The 15,671-nt window shown below is 48.5% G+C and overlaps 3 protein-coding genes across 3 annotated transcripts; 1 reads left to right on the forward strand and 2 right to left on the reverse strand.

The window, feature by feature from the left end:
* Positions 1-2,099: 2,099 nt before the first annotated feature.
* On the reverse strand, positions 2,100-2,552 carry MAM_04582 (uncharacterized protein; the record flags this gene model as incomplete). The annotated part of the gene is made up of 3 exons (XM_040823380.1): positions 2,100-2,338; positions 2,403-2,406; positions 2,478-2,552. The coding sequence occupies 3 exons, from the start codon at positions 2,550-2,552 to the stop codon at positions 2,100-2,102; spliced, it is 318 nt and encodes a 105-aa protein (XP_040678633.1).
* Positions 2,553-3,974: 1,422 nt separating this feature from the next.
* Positions 3,975-4,342, forward strand: MAM_04583 (uncharacterized protein; the record flags this gene model as incomplete). Its single annotated transcript, XM_040823381.1, has 2 exons — positions 3,975-4,215; positions 4,281-4,342. The coding sequence occupies 2 exons, from the start codon at positions 3,975-3,977 to the stop codon at positions 4,340-4,342; spliced, it is 303 nt and encodes a 100-aa protein (XP_040678634.1).
* Positions 4,343-4,656: 314 nt separating this feature from the next.
* MAM_04584 (Amino acid adenylation) lies at positions 4,657-15,322 on the reverse strand (the record flags this gene model as incomplete). The annotated part of the gene is made up of 2 exons (XM_040823382.1): positions 4,657-7,203; positions 7,271-15,322. 2 exons carry the CDS (start codon positions 15,320-15,322, stop codon positions 4,657-4,659), a joined length of 10,599 nt encoding a protein of 3,532 aa, XP_040678635.1.
* Positions 15,323-15,671: the final 349 nt, after the last annotated feature.

The raw sequence follows: 15,671 nt of genomic DNA on the forward strand, positions 1-15,671 counted from the left end.
CAATATTAAAGACTAAATTACTCTTTATATAGTATATATACTTTTTATTTAAGATAAGTTTACTAACTTTATTACTTTATAAAATAGCTATAAAATTTATATATAAAGAAATTATTAGTATATTAAATCTAGAATTTCTATAGACTTATATTATATATAAAATGCTCTAAACTAGAGCATTCTACTAAGTTCTAATAATAATATAGCTAATTAATAAGCTCTATATAATATACTTATACTACTTTATAGAATTAATATTAAATTATTTCTTACTAAAATTACAAATAAATAGTATATAAAATAGCTAGAAAAGCTAGGATATTTTAATTATAAGCTTAATAATTATACTTAGCTTTATATATTAGTCTACCTTTTGCTGTAAAATTAAATTTAGAATTATTTTAAAACTAGTTTAAAACTAGTTTTAGAACTAAGTCTAATTCTATATAGAGAAGCTTAAATATATATATAGTAATATTAATCTACTAATTTATATATATACTAATTATCTATAGTACTAACTTCTTTAAGATAATTTTAAGCTATATATAAAATTTAATCTTTAAGGCAATAGTAATTTACTTCTATAAGACCTCTAAAGGCAAATATAAGACTTCTAGAATAAAGAAATTAATAGTAGCTAGCGCTTTTATCTCTTCTAAATAAGTTGCTATCTCTCTAAGCTATAAGTATAACTTATAGAACCTTCTATTAAAGAAGACTCTACTTGCTCTTTAAGCTATATAGTATTATTAGCTATAAAGCTTATAAAAGGTAAATTATTAAAGCTTATTAAACTACTCTACTTAATTAAGTAAATTAGTAAAGCTAATAACTTTATATTTAGAGAGAGTATTATAGTTAAAAGTAAATTAAATATACTTAAAGTTAGTAATTATAGTAAATTAAATTAAGTCTTATTTATATTTTCTTATTATAAATATAGAAAATAGAAATATATCTAAACTAATATATAGCTATTTTTAATATTCTATTTATATACCTTTTCCTCTTATTATATACATATAGGTCTAATGTGTATTTAAAGCGTACTTAATAAGGCACCGACACAGTGCCTTGTACCTACTTAAGCCTACAGCTTGAGTTTATTACAGTAAATTAAATTAAGTCTTATTTATATCCTCTTATTGTAAATATAGAAAATAGAAATATATTTAAACTAATATATAGCTATCTTTAATATTCTATTTATGTATATTATTCTTATAAAATAAGTTAAAGACTATATATAATATAGTATATATTTAAGGAGTAAGTTGCTTATAATGCCTTATTAGCTCTAGCTTAAAAGTTCTTTCTAAAGTTGCTTATATAATTTTATTTTATTTATATAAATAGAATATAGTAAGAATATTATTAAGCTTTTATTTATCTTAATAAATTAGAACTAGACTAAGACTACTATAAATCTAGTTCTAAATTAATTTTAATTAGAACTACTTAGAAGGTGCTATAGTAGAGACAAAATTAAGTATTTAAATATTAACTTTAAATCTTATTATATATGTTAAAAAAAGTAAAGTAAAAAAAGTAAAGGAAAAAAAATAAAGGAAAAAAAAATAAAAAAAACAAAAGAAAAATAAAAAATAAAAGAAAAACAAAAAATAAAAGAAAAATAAAAAATAAAAGAAAAATAAAAAATAAAAGAAAAATAAAAAACAAAAAATAAACTAACTAAACTAATTAAACTAATAAAAATATTTCTAAACTTTATAAAACTAGTTAAAGCAAGGGGGGGGGCATTCTATAGCTATTAGTATAAATTATTTCTAATTTAATTTTAATCTTAACTAACTTACTATATAAAATAAATATATAAATATTATAAGCTATATTAAGCCTCTAGAAACCTACTATATAGCGCATCTTAGTAATTATAAAAAGGCTATCTTTATAGTATAGTAGCTATATAGTAAAGAGTATATTATTTAGTAATATACTAAGTAAATTCTATTAGCTAGAATTAGTTCTTCTTAACTAGTTTATTTATTTAGTAAGCAGTTTATACTATTTTTATATTTTTATTTTTATTCTTAACTTTATTTTTATCTTTATTCTTATCCTTGTCCTTTTTATCCTTAGAAAGAGAGAGAGAGGGGGAGGAGCTTAGGGGCGGGGGCAGGGGCGACGGCAATAACGACAATAACAACAACAATAGCGGCGGCGGCGGCAGCAACAGCGACGATAATAACGACGACGACGATTGTAGCGGCGGCGGCGGCGACAGCAACAACGACGACGACAATGGCGAGGGCGAGGGCGGGGGCGAGGGCGAGAGCAAGGGCGAGGGCGACTGGGCAGGCGGCTTGGCGGCATTCTATTAAAATTAGTTCTAATCCCTTTTCTAATTACTTTATAAGTAGTTTAAGCAGTATATATACTATTCTTAGTTAGCAGTATATAGCAGCTGCTGCTTTAGTATTAGCAGCAGCAGCTCTATTATATACAGTTTAAACTGCAGCATTAGCAGCAGCAATAGCAGCAGTAGTTAGCAGCATAAAAGCAGAAATAGAAATTGCCTTAGAAGGCATTACGCCTTGCTATATAGGCTTATATAGTATTTATAATAGCGCTTAGCTATTAATATAGTCTAGATACTATTCTATATAAAATAAATATTAATTATTATATAACTAGTTTTAAACTATTTTCTATAGCAACTTATAAGCTAAGTTATTATTTAATTACTCTTTATTATTTCTAAAGTAGTGCTTCTCTAAGTTAATTTTATAAAATTAAATATAATAGTTTTAAAGTAATAACTTAGTTATATATTACTATATTTATAAGAAATAAATAAGAATTAATTTATATATATATCTAGTTAGTATTATACTTAATTATATAGCTAATTATATAGTATAGTATTTACTTTAAAATAGCAAAATAGTTCTCTAGGGAATAAAATTAGCTAGCTATTTTAAAATTATTTCTAAGTTAGTTTTAATTATTACTTTTATTATTTCTACTAAAGAAGACTTATAATATTAAATTTTAACTTAGAGATAAGCTTATTAGTAAGTTGCTCTCTTAAGTTTAAATATTACTAGTATTATAGTAATAACTTATATTTATAAAATATTTTTTTTTTAAGTAGTATAAACTAATTTAGAAATAATTTAATAAGATAATAAAAGTAGTTTAAGTTTATAGAAGGAAAAAAAGAGATATAAAGGTTAAGAAAGATAGATCTTACTTAAATAATAAAAATATAGTAGCTAGGCATTTACTTTTATATTAATTTATATATTATAAGATAAAATTACAAAATAATATATATATTTATAGAGAGTATAAGTAAATATATAAGTTTAAGTAAGTATTTTATATAATATTAAAGTTAATAATAATTATAAAGATATATATAGCAATTAACTATAATTGTAAAGATGTATGCAGCAATTAACTATAATTGCAAAGACGTGCGCAGCGCTGCAGCAAATCGGCGGAATACAAATCAGGAAAATCGTAGTAGCAGCGTTTGCGGATGCGAGCTAATGTGCGACCGCATCGCACCTAATGCAGCACGGCAACAGAGGTGCCTGGCGACTTGTAACCAATACCAGCGCGGGCTAAAACTCTGGTACCGTGCCCCTGGGCGTATGTACCAGACCGTTCAGCTGCACTGGGCATTCTGCTCGGGAGCTACAAGCACCTGGGTACCCAACTTTAAGCAAGTACTCAAGTACATGGGAAGTATACAGGGAAGCGACCTGGCTCTGCAAACTTCTAATGGAAGTGTCAGGACGCCGCTGCTGAACGCCACTGGTGCTGGGCTGACCAAGCCATCGGTACACATTCGTCCACGCCCGAGGCCGCCTCTTATTCTTCTTCTTATTGTCAGCTTCGGGGAAGCCGAAAGGCAGACGACGAGCATGTGTCACACTCCAAACCACCATGGCTGACGCTCAATCTGCAAACGGATCGAGAGGTGAGTTTGGGTATAAATCAACATGTACATCTTTCTCCAACAGCACCGTCAGTCATTCTACCAGAAAAATAACGTCGTCTGCAACCACAGATCCAACCAAGACCTCGAAATGCCCAACCTTACTATCAAGTCAGCATTCATCGCCATGGGCATGGCGCTCAACGCTGCGGCTGTTCCTCAGTGTGCTACCCATGCCGACAGTCTTCCCGGCCACATGTACGAGTCCAACAACCATACTGGCTTGGGCAATACCGAAAATGAAGGTACCCGTCTTCGGACGAAGCATCGTCATAGGCTTCGCCCCCGGCCTGGCAATTTTAGCATCTAGAGGTACACGTTACAACGTCAACAAGAGCCGTGGAGCTCGGCGTAGTCATCATGGCTGCTTAGGTGTCACACACATAGATCGCCTCAACCACCAAAGCCGGCCAACACAGATCACGCAACATGATGACGAGGACGAGGGCCAGCTCGCAAACACAACAAAGAGGCGTCGATGCCTCAGGATACTAGGGTACAGTGCTCATGTATATACAGAGAGAGGCCTCGAAGCTCAGGTTCCCAAGATTGAGTCAACAACTTGGATAGCCCGGGAGCCGATTATCAGCTTGAATAGAGTGAATCCAAGCCGTTCCCGGCCGGCAGCAGCCCAGTCAACACCGGCCCTTTTCGCATTCGACGTGCCAGATCTTCATGACGCCAACTCAACGGCAGTTTCCCCCACCAACAGGGTTAAACTCATCGACAATGGAGACGAGTCCGTCGACCATGGCCTGCGCCGTCGCCGTGCCCATGATGTGAGTATTGCTGTTGAGCTCAAAGCATAGCCTGCGGCCCCGAGTTTGAGACACCATGTGTATTGATGTCGGCACAAGATGGGGGTTCTCAAAAAACCGCACCTGCGATGTGCCGGCCGCAGACTGAACCTGCGGATTCTCGTCAATATTCTGGTGTTGGATGGTCGACTCAAACGCCGAGCCGGGCGGCCAGTCGGTGCATTCCTTGATGATGTCCCGGTAGCCGAGGGAGTCGGCCTCCCCGACGGCAAGGAACTGTTCTTGAACGAATGACAGCAGCTCGGCTGGCGCCGGGGTCGACTGGAAACCGACTCGCACGGGAATGAAGTTGAGGCAGCACCCTACCGCCTTGTCAATGCCTGCAATTGCCGAGTTTCGCCCTGCAACCAAATGCCCGTAGACAACGTCGTGTTGCCCGGTCATGCGCGACAGAAGCAGTGCCCAGGCGGCGCTGGCCAGGGTAGCTGGAGTTGTGTTCCCCGGAAGGGGAGGGAGATTTGTCTCGGCGCGAATGTAAATTGCCGCGGGCTGCGGCGCGAGGACATCCCTCTGCGGGAAGACGCGTTTCCGCAGAGTACCGGGCCGTGATCCTTGCAGAAGTTTTGTCCAGTACTCGATGGACTTTGACCGTCTGGAGGAGGCATGCGACAGCAGCGCAGAAAAGCTTGGTGGAGGAGGAGTGGTTATGTCGGCATTGATAAACGACTCGATGATTGTGGGCAGGCAAACGCCGTCGTACTGGGCATGGGACATGCGAATTATCAGTCGCCCGCCATGGTTCTTGTGCCTGAGGAGGACGAGCGCAACCGGGGGCTCGGCGGCGGAGGCCTTGTGAGCATCCTCGAGACAAAAGTTTGCGAGGGCCACGTCGAGATCCTCACTGACGTCTTGTACGCGCAAAGGATGCTGGATTTGATGGAGCACGACTTGCCAGAACCGCCCTTGAAGCCGCATGAAGCACGCGCGAAGAATAGGAAACTTGTCAAGGGTTCGAGTGCAAGCTTTGTGCAAAGCAGAGACGTCGGGGTTGGCGTGCAGATCTACATAGACGTAATTTGCAAAGCGTCCACATGTAGTACCGCCGCCTGTCTTGTCTTGTTTGACGCACATGACGGGGTAGATACCCTCGACAAAACACCTTTCTTGGACACAGGTTGCTGGTAGAATATCGACAATGTCTTCACGATGGATGTTCAGGCCGAGGGAGTCAATCTCCGTCAAAAGGGTTTCTTTGGTATCTGCATCAACCAGCACAACCTGGCCAGGTTCTCGGCTGGATGCAGTTCCGTTTACATGACGCCCATTGACCAGCTCAGCTAGAGTTTCGCGGTGGAAAACGTCCGCTACGGTCATGTTGATGTGGGAATCTCGCGCCTCGCTCACTAGTCTCATGGACAAGATGGAGTCGCCGCCCAGGCGAAAGAAGTTGTCGTCCAAACCTATCACGTCGACACTGACGTTGAGCACCCTGGCCCAGATATCTCGCATCACCTTTTCCACCTCGGACCTTGGTTGTCGCTTGAGCTCGCATCTCGCTGTTCGAACGTTCTCCAACTGCATAACCGTGAATCGGGCCGCAATCTCTCGCAACTGTTTCCTATCGATGTTTCCAGTCGTTGTCATCGGCAGCTGTGGAAGGGAGAATAACAATGACGGCACCATGTAGGCTGGTAAATGCTTGGCCAACCTTCTTTCCACATCCGCTGTCATGGGAAGCAGCTCGAGGCAAGATTCTGGCCTAGGATCCTTGAACTGAACGAAGACACCAAGAAGAGGTCTCGAGGGCAGATCCGCGGACTGAGGTTCGATAACCTCGGCCGCCACATGGTCTGTCTCGGGCATGTAGTTCTGGACCCAATATTCGATCTCTCCCAACTCAATTGATTGCCCGTCAAGCATGGCCTGGGTGTCTTCTTTGCGACCAAAAAATACTAGGCTGCCATCTTGATCATAGCGAACCAAGTCGCCCGTCTTGTAGAGTCTGCCGTGCCGGCCATTCTGTTTGCCCGGAACACCCATGAGTAACCACGCTGGATCCTCGATGTACGCTGCGTCGCCATTCAATCTGTCGCCGAGATCATCGCAACCATCAAGTGGTCCTTCAAGAAGCAGTTCCCCAACGCAGCCAGGCGGCAGCAGAGAGTCATGGTTCCTGGGGTCAACCACCCACGTCAATACGCCTGCTCTCTTGCCTGTGGTTAAGACTTCCCCGACGCAATTTTCTTCTGTTCCTGACACGGCCGAGTTCCAAGTCCATATCCGCTCCAGGTCGTCTCGGGTAAGGAGGCTCTCGTTGCTGATTTTCTTATGGGGCTCACTTATGAGAGACGACACAGCAGCTCCCATAGCCTTGGCCACCCGACCAGCTTCGGCGTCCGAAATGAAACCTCCTTTAAAGGCAATGTCGATCGACAACTCGGTTTCACTGTCACCGATGCTCAACGAGATGGGGTACTAAGAGTGAAGCTTGTTAGTATCGCTGGCTTTATACCATTCAAGTGAGGGTACCGGACACGCCTACCTCTACTGGATCATTACAGGCTCGTTCCCGGATGGTATGTCCGTCTGGAGACGCAGTGGGCTGCTGCGAAAGTCGTTGAAAGCTCAGAATGGTGTTGAACAACCCAGACGAGCCTATTCCAAGAGTCTCGTGGATTTCCATGAGCGAGAATGTCTGATGGGGCAAGCTGTCAACAAAGTCCTTCTGTGCTTCCCGCAGTGTCTCGATGACCGAGCGATTCCCGCCTAGCCGTACGCGATATGGGACCATGGCAATGACGGGTCCGAACATGTCTTCCAATCTGTCGATGGGCACGTCTCGACAGGAGGCGAGGTTGCCAAAGCAAGGGTTCGCGCAGCCCGTGAAGTGATGTAGCACCACAGCCCATGCGGTCTGCATGACAGAAGCTGTCGTGACTTCCCATTTGGAACAGAAGTCGTGTATCTTGGATGCGTCGAGCCCAGGGACCGTGACTGTCACTTCTTTTACCGGCCCTGACCCTGTTGCCCCCTTGGAGCGCGGGAACAGGCACGGTTTCGCGTCTTCCAAGTATTTCGCCCAGAATGCTTGATTGGCATCGCGTGGTCGCCTTTCGGCGTATCTGATGAAGTCGCCGAACGAGGGGGCATCCGGCAAGAGCGTACCACTGTAGGCTTGCCAGAAATCACGAAGCATCACGCCGGTGGAGTGTCCATCCAGGATGACATGATTCACCTCAAAGCATATGCGGGCGAACTTCTCGTCCTCTTTGGATATCGACAAGTGGTGCTGGAGGTCGTATTTTCCATACCGGGAGCAAGGTCCGCCGCCGGCGAGTCCATGGTCTACGCATGTTTCGGATACACACTGATCAAATGAAATGCTGGGTTTGGGGTCTTTGAGGACGACGTGCATTGTCCTACTGCTTCCGGGCACTACGTCGACCAAAATTGAACGCAGCAGCGCGTGCCGCCGCACGACGGCTTGCCAAGCGCGCTCGATCCTGACCAAGTCAATACAATCGCCAGGAGCCTCTGTGGCTCTGATCTCGAAATCGAGCACAACTCGATAGTTGTTCGAGGACTTGAGTTGGGCGACAAGAAGACCCTCTTGTAAGCCGGTACAGGGGAAAATATCTTCAATATCTTGTGCGTCCTTGAGGCCGAGTTGGCACAGCACGACAGATTGGAACTCGTCCACGTCGGCATATGACTTGAAAGCCATGGGAAAGTCCGATAGCGTCCACTCGGGCTTTCTGTTCTCAAGTAGATTTCCCAACCTCGCCAAAGCATCCTTGTAGCTTCTCACCCAAGATGCGATCAAGTCGCCGTGCCGTGCGCTGTTTGGATATTCCAGAGACACGGCCAGCCGGCCCTTGTCCACGTGGAGGTTGAATTCAAACAGGGCAAAACGGCGCAACTGTGACCACGACTCGGGGTGGCAGTTCTCTGTTACCGAGACACTTTCAAAGAGGCTTCCACATCGCTCGAGCTGCTGGTAGGAGCCAGCAAAGTTGAGTAATACCTCGACGGGGAAGCCAGCGACATTGGCTGCCGCGTTGGACTCGTTGGCGAATCTCGACGTGAAGTAGGTCCAGCCATTCTTTGACAAGCTTCTCACCGAGTCCTTGGTCCGACGTATTGTGTCCACCAAGTCCAAGGCTGCTCCGTCGGCCACGAAGGCTGGGAAAATCGTAGTAAACCAGCCAATTGTTCGAGAAAGATCAATGCGGCCGTCCCAGGGCTCTCGGCCATGCCCTTCGCTGAATATCGCAGGCAAGGGCCTGTCAGTAAAAACAGAAGAAAACGAGAAAGCAAGAGCTGCTATCATCAACTCGACCGGGCGCGTGCCAAAGGCCTCATTGCAGGCGCCTAAAATCGCGCTGCTGTGGTCTTCGTCCAGAATGAACTCGTCCGTTACAGTCGCCCCGTGGAGATTTTGGCCAAGTCCCATCTGCCAATATGACAATGACGGTGAAGTGAGGGAGCCCTGCACTTCTTCTTGAAGATGTTTCGTGGCATACTGTGCTTGAAGGGAGCACCAAGTTTGGAAGCTTGTTGTCGGGCTCGGCGATAGTTCGTGTCTCATAAGAAGACTTTCGAGTTCTTCGAGTAGAATCCGCCACGAAACAAGGTCGATAACAAGGTGGTGGATGGCGATGAATAAGGTTTGGCCCTCTGCATCGTCAAAGAGAACCGCCGCGAGAATAGGACCATTCTCAATATCGAGCCTTTCCCGACATTGGCGCATATCGTCAGATTTTGATGGGCGGGGGGAATCGGAGACAACGACTTCAGAAAGGTGAAATGACTGGCATGCATCGTCGACTACGCGTTGCTTCCATGCGTCCTTGCCGACCTGGAAGAAGCGAGCCCGGAGCATGGGATGCCTCGTGACAATCGCCTGGACAGCCTGTGACAATTCTGCAAAGGTCACGGGCCGGCAAAGCTTCAGATGAAAGGTTTGGTCAAAACATTGATTCGGATGCGGCTGCATTGCCGCATACAGTTGCTGGATCGGGCTGAGCTGGAAAGGCTGGCCATCATCCCCCTTGGCGTCAACAGCGCCACTATCTATGAGATGATGCTTTGAGGAAGCGGCAGCTGCCGCGAGCAAGGTAATCGTCTTGCTGCGCAGGATGTCTGCCGTTGAAATGTTGAGATGAAGCCCTCGCGCCGCCGCTGATGCCTGCATGGCGGTGATGGAGTCGCCGCCAAGGCGGAAGAAACTATCGTCGCAGCCAATCTTGTCCGCGGCGATGCCGAGGACACGAGACCATATTTTCTGAAGCGTCTTTTCCATCTCGGTAGCGGGGGCACGCTTGTCGCCGACAGATTCGCTTCTTAGCTGGGCAAGTTGCTGGAGCGTGAAGCCGGCTCCCAGTTCGCGTAGACGACGTCGATCTACCTTGCCTGAGCTGTTTGTCGGGAGTTGACGAAGAGAAAAGTAGACCGTGGGAACCATGTAGGCCGGCAAACGTCTTGCAAGCTCATGCTCAACGTCGGCCGATACGCTCATGACTTGAGCAACTGGTGATGAGGCCGTTTGATCGTCGACTACAAGAAACGCTGCCAACGCGGGCCGTCCCTGACCATTTGAGTCGGTAGGTAATATGACTTCGGCTGCTACTTGCCTTGCAGCCGGAATGCTGGCATGGAGGTGGTGCTCTACGTCTCCTAGCTCGACTCTTTGCCCGCGAATCTTGACTTGGTTGGAATCTTTGCGGCCGACAAAGACCAGGCCGCCATGCGAATTATACCGTGCTAGATCGCCCGTCTTGTACAGGCGGCCCTGACGGCCGGAATGACCAGGCGCCCCGTGAAGAAGCCAGTCTGGGTCGTGGATGAAGGCTGCGGCCGTCTGCTTGGCATCACCGAGATAGCCGCCGCCAACAAGAGGCCCTTCGAGCACCAGCTCTCCGACATCTCCGATGGGAACCAGCCTGTTTTGGTTTGACGGGTGTACTATCCACGTGTTGACGCCAACGCCTCTTCCTATGTCGGATGCTACTACATTCTCCTCGTCGATGGCCGCGACAGTCGAGATGGGGGTGCATTCGCATGGGCCGTAGCCGTTCTTCAACTGAGTTAGCCCAACCCATCTCCTGGCGTACTCCGATGGCAGAGCCTCTCCCGCGAGCATGAGCGTCTCGAGGAAGCCGATAGTCTCGAGCGGGAGAAGATTGGCGGTCGACGGTGTCAATATCGCAAATGTAGCCCGTAGTCGTCGAATAGATGCCGCCAGGTCATTTCGTCGATCCGACTCCGAAGGGATGCACAGGCACGCACCACTGGCCAGAGACTGCAAGTTGTTGAACCAGCTGATATCAAAGGCATATGAAGCAAAGTCGTATACTCTGGCAGTGGGCTCGACCCTGCAGGAGCCGCAACTACGCAGGTGATGGATGGCAGAGCTGAAGTTGGAATGAGTAATGACGGCACCTTTGGGGACCCCCGTACTCCCCGATGTGAAGGCAACATAGAGCTTGCTGGATGGCGTCACGGCCGGTAGTTGACTGGTCCCAGGTAATGACTTGAGCCTCGCCAGCAGGCTGTCGTCTACCTCGACGACATGCTGGCGGCTTAGACGGCGTGCCAGGTCTGCGTTTACCCAAGAGCACAGCATCAGGGCAGACTCGGTTTGCTGGACGATTGTACGAAGCCGCTCCTCCGGTTGCGTCGCGTCCAGGGCCACGGATGCGCCTCCGGCCTTCATGACGGCGAGCATCGCAACCGGCGTCCAGCGAGACTTTTCAAAGCATAGAGGCACTATTTGCTCTGGCTCAAGCCCAAGACTGACGAGATAGTGGGCTACTGCTGTCGATGCTTCGTCGAGCTCGCTGTAAGTCCACTCTCCGTCCCAGGCGCATACGGCGCACGCTTGAGGCTGGGTTTGAGCCATGTGCTGGAACCGCTCATGGACGCATTGCTCAACCGTTTCTGGAAGTTTATGGTTCCAGTGCCAGATTTGCGTGAGCTCTTCGGGAGTCACGGTCTGGACATCTGAAAGGACAAGGTCTGCGCTGGCCTCGTCTAGCTGGGCCACCACATATCCCAAGCGGTTCAGGAGTTTATTGACTCTCCACGCTTCGATCATTCTCGAGTCGAAGTGAGCCGAGACCCTGACCGTATCTGCACCGAGCTGCACGATAAGCATAAGGCCGTGTGAATCGTATCTCTCCCCTTGGCCCAGTTCGCTCCTCCACGTGCCGAGCTCGTCCGTGTTGTCGCTCGTGTCTTCCGGCTGTATCACGAGCAGCGTCTGGAACTTGCAGGCTTGCCGTGCCCCGGAGCTCAGTTCAGCCAGTTTGCGCAAGCCAATTTGCTCATATGCCATCATTCCTGTTGCTTGACGCTGTGCCGCCTCGAGGTACTCGACGGCCCTGTCTGCCTCGTTCCATTTCATACGCACTGGGACCGTCGCAAAGGTTGGCCCAGTCATCATTTCTATGTTTTCAAGCGGTGTGTTTCGGCCAAAGAGCGTAGCACCGAAAACGATATCATCCGTGTCAGTCGTCTTTCCGACCAGCAAGGCCCACGCTGCGCGTATCATGATGGGAGGAGTAATGCCTAACCGGTTGCTCTGGGGCGGCGGGAACGAATACTCGGCGGACTCGTTGGCCATGGGCTTCTCCATGTGTGGCGGAAGACTGGGAAACGGCACACACTGGCAATCTTCCAGAGCACCAAGCCAATAGTCCCTCATCGTCTTGTCGTCCCGGCTCCTGACGTACTTTACGAAAGCCTGGAACTGGGGGCCTTGTTGAAGCTCTTCATCACGGTACACCCTTCTCACCGCGTCTAGCATGAGGGGCATAGACCACCCATCGTAGAGGGCGTGGTGTATGGTCCAGACAAACCACTTGGGGATTCCCATGGCATCTTGGATCAGGGCGTAGCGAGTCAGTGGCTGGCCCAGATCCATGGGTTGTTCAATATCGGATTTGAGATAGTCGTCCAAGCAACCTGCTTCAATCCAACGTACCGGCTCGTCTACCACTATCTGAACAAGGCCAACGCGGTCGTGATGTACCAACCTGGTCCGCAGAATTGGTAAACGACGGACCACCTGCTCCCACGCCGCACAGAGCTTCTCAACTGAAGCTCTAGGCGATAACTGTAGCACGTATTGCCCGATGTAAGATCCTGGACTTACGGACGTCAAGGACATGAGACCTTCTTGCAGCGGAGTGCATGGATAAGCGTCATGTATGAATGCATCATCCTTGGTGCCGCCGGCCTGGCTCAGGTCGTACTGGGAACATATCTCGTGAAGGAGCGACTGCAAAGAGCCCTCGTCAGACAAGAGGGAAAAGGGCGCGATGACTTCGTCTGGTTTGTCGGTCAAGGACTCCTGGTGGCTGTGGTCGACCAGTTCACGCAGCACGGGATGGCGAAAAATGTCGGCTACACTGACTTTGATGCCGATCCTCCGAGCCTCGGCGACCACCTTCATGGCCGATATCGAACTACCCCCAAGGTGGAAGAAGCTGGCATCGATGCCAATTGTACAAGCATCGAGGTTCAAGACCTGCGCCCAGACCTGGAGCATTCGTCGTTGCGCTTCCGACGCCGGTTGCTGAATGGGGCCTCGTGCTGAGGTCCTGCTTTCGAGGCCTTTGACGAGTGCTAGGCGATCAATCTTACCGTTTCGGTTGAGAGGCATTCCATCCAGAATCTCGATCACTTGGGGCACCATGTACAGTGGCAGCTGAGACTTGAGCATTCCAAAGAGCTCGTATTGAATCCGTTGCGCGGGGTGTTTTCGCAATTGTCCATTGGTGAGAGACTGCTCGATATCGTCCTGATGATTCGTCTTCAGGTTATACTTCTCGTCTCCTTGAGCCTCGCTTTCATCTCCATGCTGCATTTCTCCGGCTTTGTCGCTCGGCAGGTCGACTGCAGCGTCAACATCACGCACAGTCACGAAGCTGACGATGCGAGACTCCTGGCCGTCCTCGTGTTGCAAAGCGGCAACAGCCTCGTCCACCATGGCGTGGTTGCGAAGCGTGTGCTCAATCTCCCCGAGTTCGAGTCGCTGGCCCCGGATCTTGACCTGGGCAGCTTGCTTCCGACCAACAAATCTCAAGCATCCGTCGCTCGTGTATTGCACCAAGTCACCCGTCTTGTAGAGCCTACCATGCCGCCCAGGCCTGGTCGAGGACCCGCGGAGCAGCCACTCGGGGTCTTTTATAAAGGCGGCCGCAGTTTTGGCGTCATCATTCAGATAACCTCGTCCAACGAGCGGGCCTTCCAGGAGCAGTTCGCCAGTGCATCCTGGGGGGAGCAGTGTGTTGTCATCATCCGGATCGACGATCCACGTCACGAGTCCCACGCCCTTTCCAATATGCGCCGCCTCGTCCGGGCTCCTCATGTTGTAGTTGATTGTGCTTGTCGGTGTACATTCGCAAGGACCGTATATGTGAATGACGTTGACCTTCCCCCACCATCGTCTGACATCAGAAGGATGCAAGGCCTCGCCCCCGAAAATCACAGTCTTGACCGAGGGTATCCTCTCGGGTGACAGCACCTGGGCCATGGATGGCGTGATATCAAGTATATTTGCCTCTAGTGACGCTATGCTCCGCTCCAGGTTGTCCTTGCGATCCTCGTCGCTCGGAACACACAGGCATCCACCCGTCGTCAAGGCAGAGAGCACATTGCTGACGGAAACATCGAAGCTGTACGACGCAAAGTCGAATATCCTCGCATCCCTACTCATCCCCATACACTCTGCTTGGTGGTGCAGAGCAGAAGCGGCATTTGCGTTGGTGATCAACACCCCCTTTGGCATGCCGGTGCTTCCAGACGTGAAAACGGCATAGAGAAGAGACGACGGGCTGGGTCGTCGGCGGATTTCTTGTTGCGCAGGCTGGTCAGTACTGACAGGCCCGGTTTCGGTGAAGAGGTCCCAGCTGAGGACTATCGCTTCCCGTGCTAGTCGCGAACTCATCTCGCCGTTGGAGGACGAGGATATCATGACGCTGGCTTGGAGTTGATCGAGAATGACCTGCAGGCGCTGTTCGGGCAGGGATGGATCCAGCAGAACAAAGGCGCCTCCGGCTTTGATGACTCCGAGTACTGCCACCGTCGTCCACATGGACTTTTCAAGACATAACGGCACGAGGACATCCGGTCCGACCCCCAGGAGGCAAAGTCTAGACGCTAGCTTGGCAGCGAGGTCGTCAAGCTCGCCGTAGGTAAGCTTTCCGTCCCAGGCACAGACAGCAGGGGCACGGGGTTGTGCTTGAACTCTTGCGTCGATCAAATCACCAACGCGTCGCTCCACTGATGTCGGCGCTGTGCTATTCCACTCCCAGATTTGCTCCAGATGCTCGCCAGCCGCGGCAGCGCTTGTTGACGTTGGCTTCAACTGCTCCCCGTGCGACCGGGGCTCTCGGTCCCGGTCACTTTTTGCTCCCTGATCGAGCGAGGCCGGGTTGCCATTCCTCGTTGCGGTGGACGGGCGTTCGGGAGGCCCGTTGGCGCCGTTGATGATCTCTTCTGAGAGACTCCCTGTTCGTTCTGTGTCCTTTTGCGGCGGCATCGGGACGGATGGCGCCGGAGGAGACTGAGTTGATCCATTGGCGGGCATGGTCGGCGATGCTCAGTCAGATTCACTCTGCTGATGGCGACGATGTCTCCCCGCCGTATGCAGTCTTTGTGCTGTTGCTCGACTTTCCTTTTCCTGCGCCGTTGCCCAGGGCAGGAGGGAGAAGCCTGCTTGATCAATTCAACAGTCAATTGGCGGCTCAGTCAAGGTTACGCTCCTCCTGTCTGAGGCTCTAGGCTTATACAATCGTCGCAATGTGGCATTCTACTTGTGTGGTGGCTGAACCCCGAGACACTGATTCCCTTGCATATTCCGGAATCCGTACCCAGGAACACGTCCCCGGTAACGGAGAAGCCAGCCCGAGATTCATCGTGAGAGTACGGAGTACTCG

Source organism: Metarhizium album (genome assembly GCF_000804445.1).
Source record: "Metarhizium album ARSEF 1941 chromosome Unknown scaffold_10, whole genome shotgun sequence".
NCBI classification, from domain to species: domain Eukaryota; kingdom Fungi; phylum Ascomycota; class Sordariomycetes; order Hypocreales; family Clavicipitaceae; genus Metarhizium; species Metarhizium album.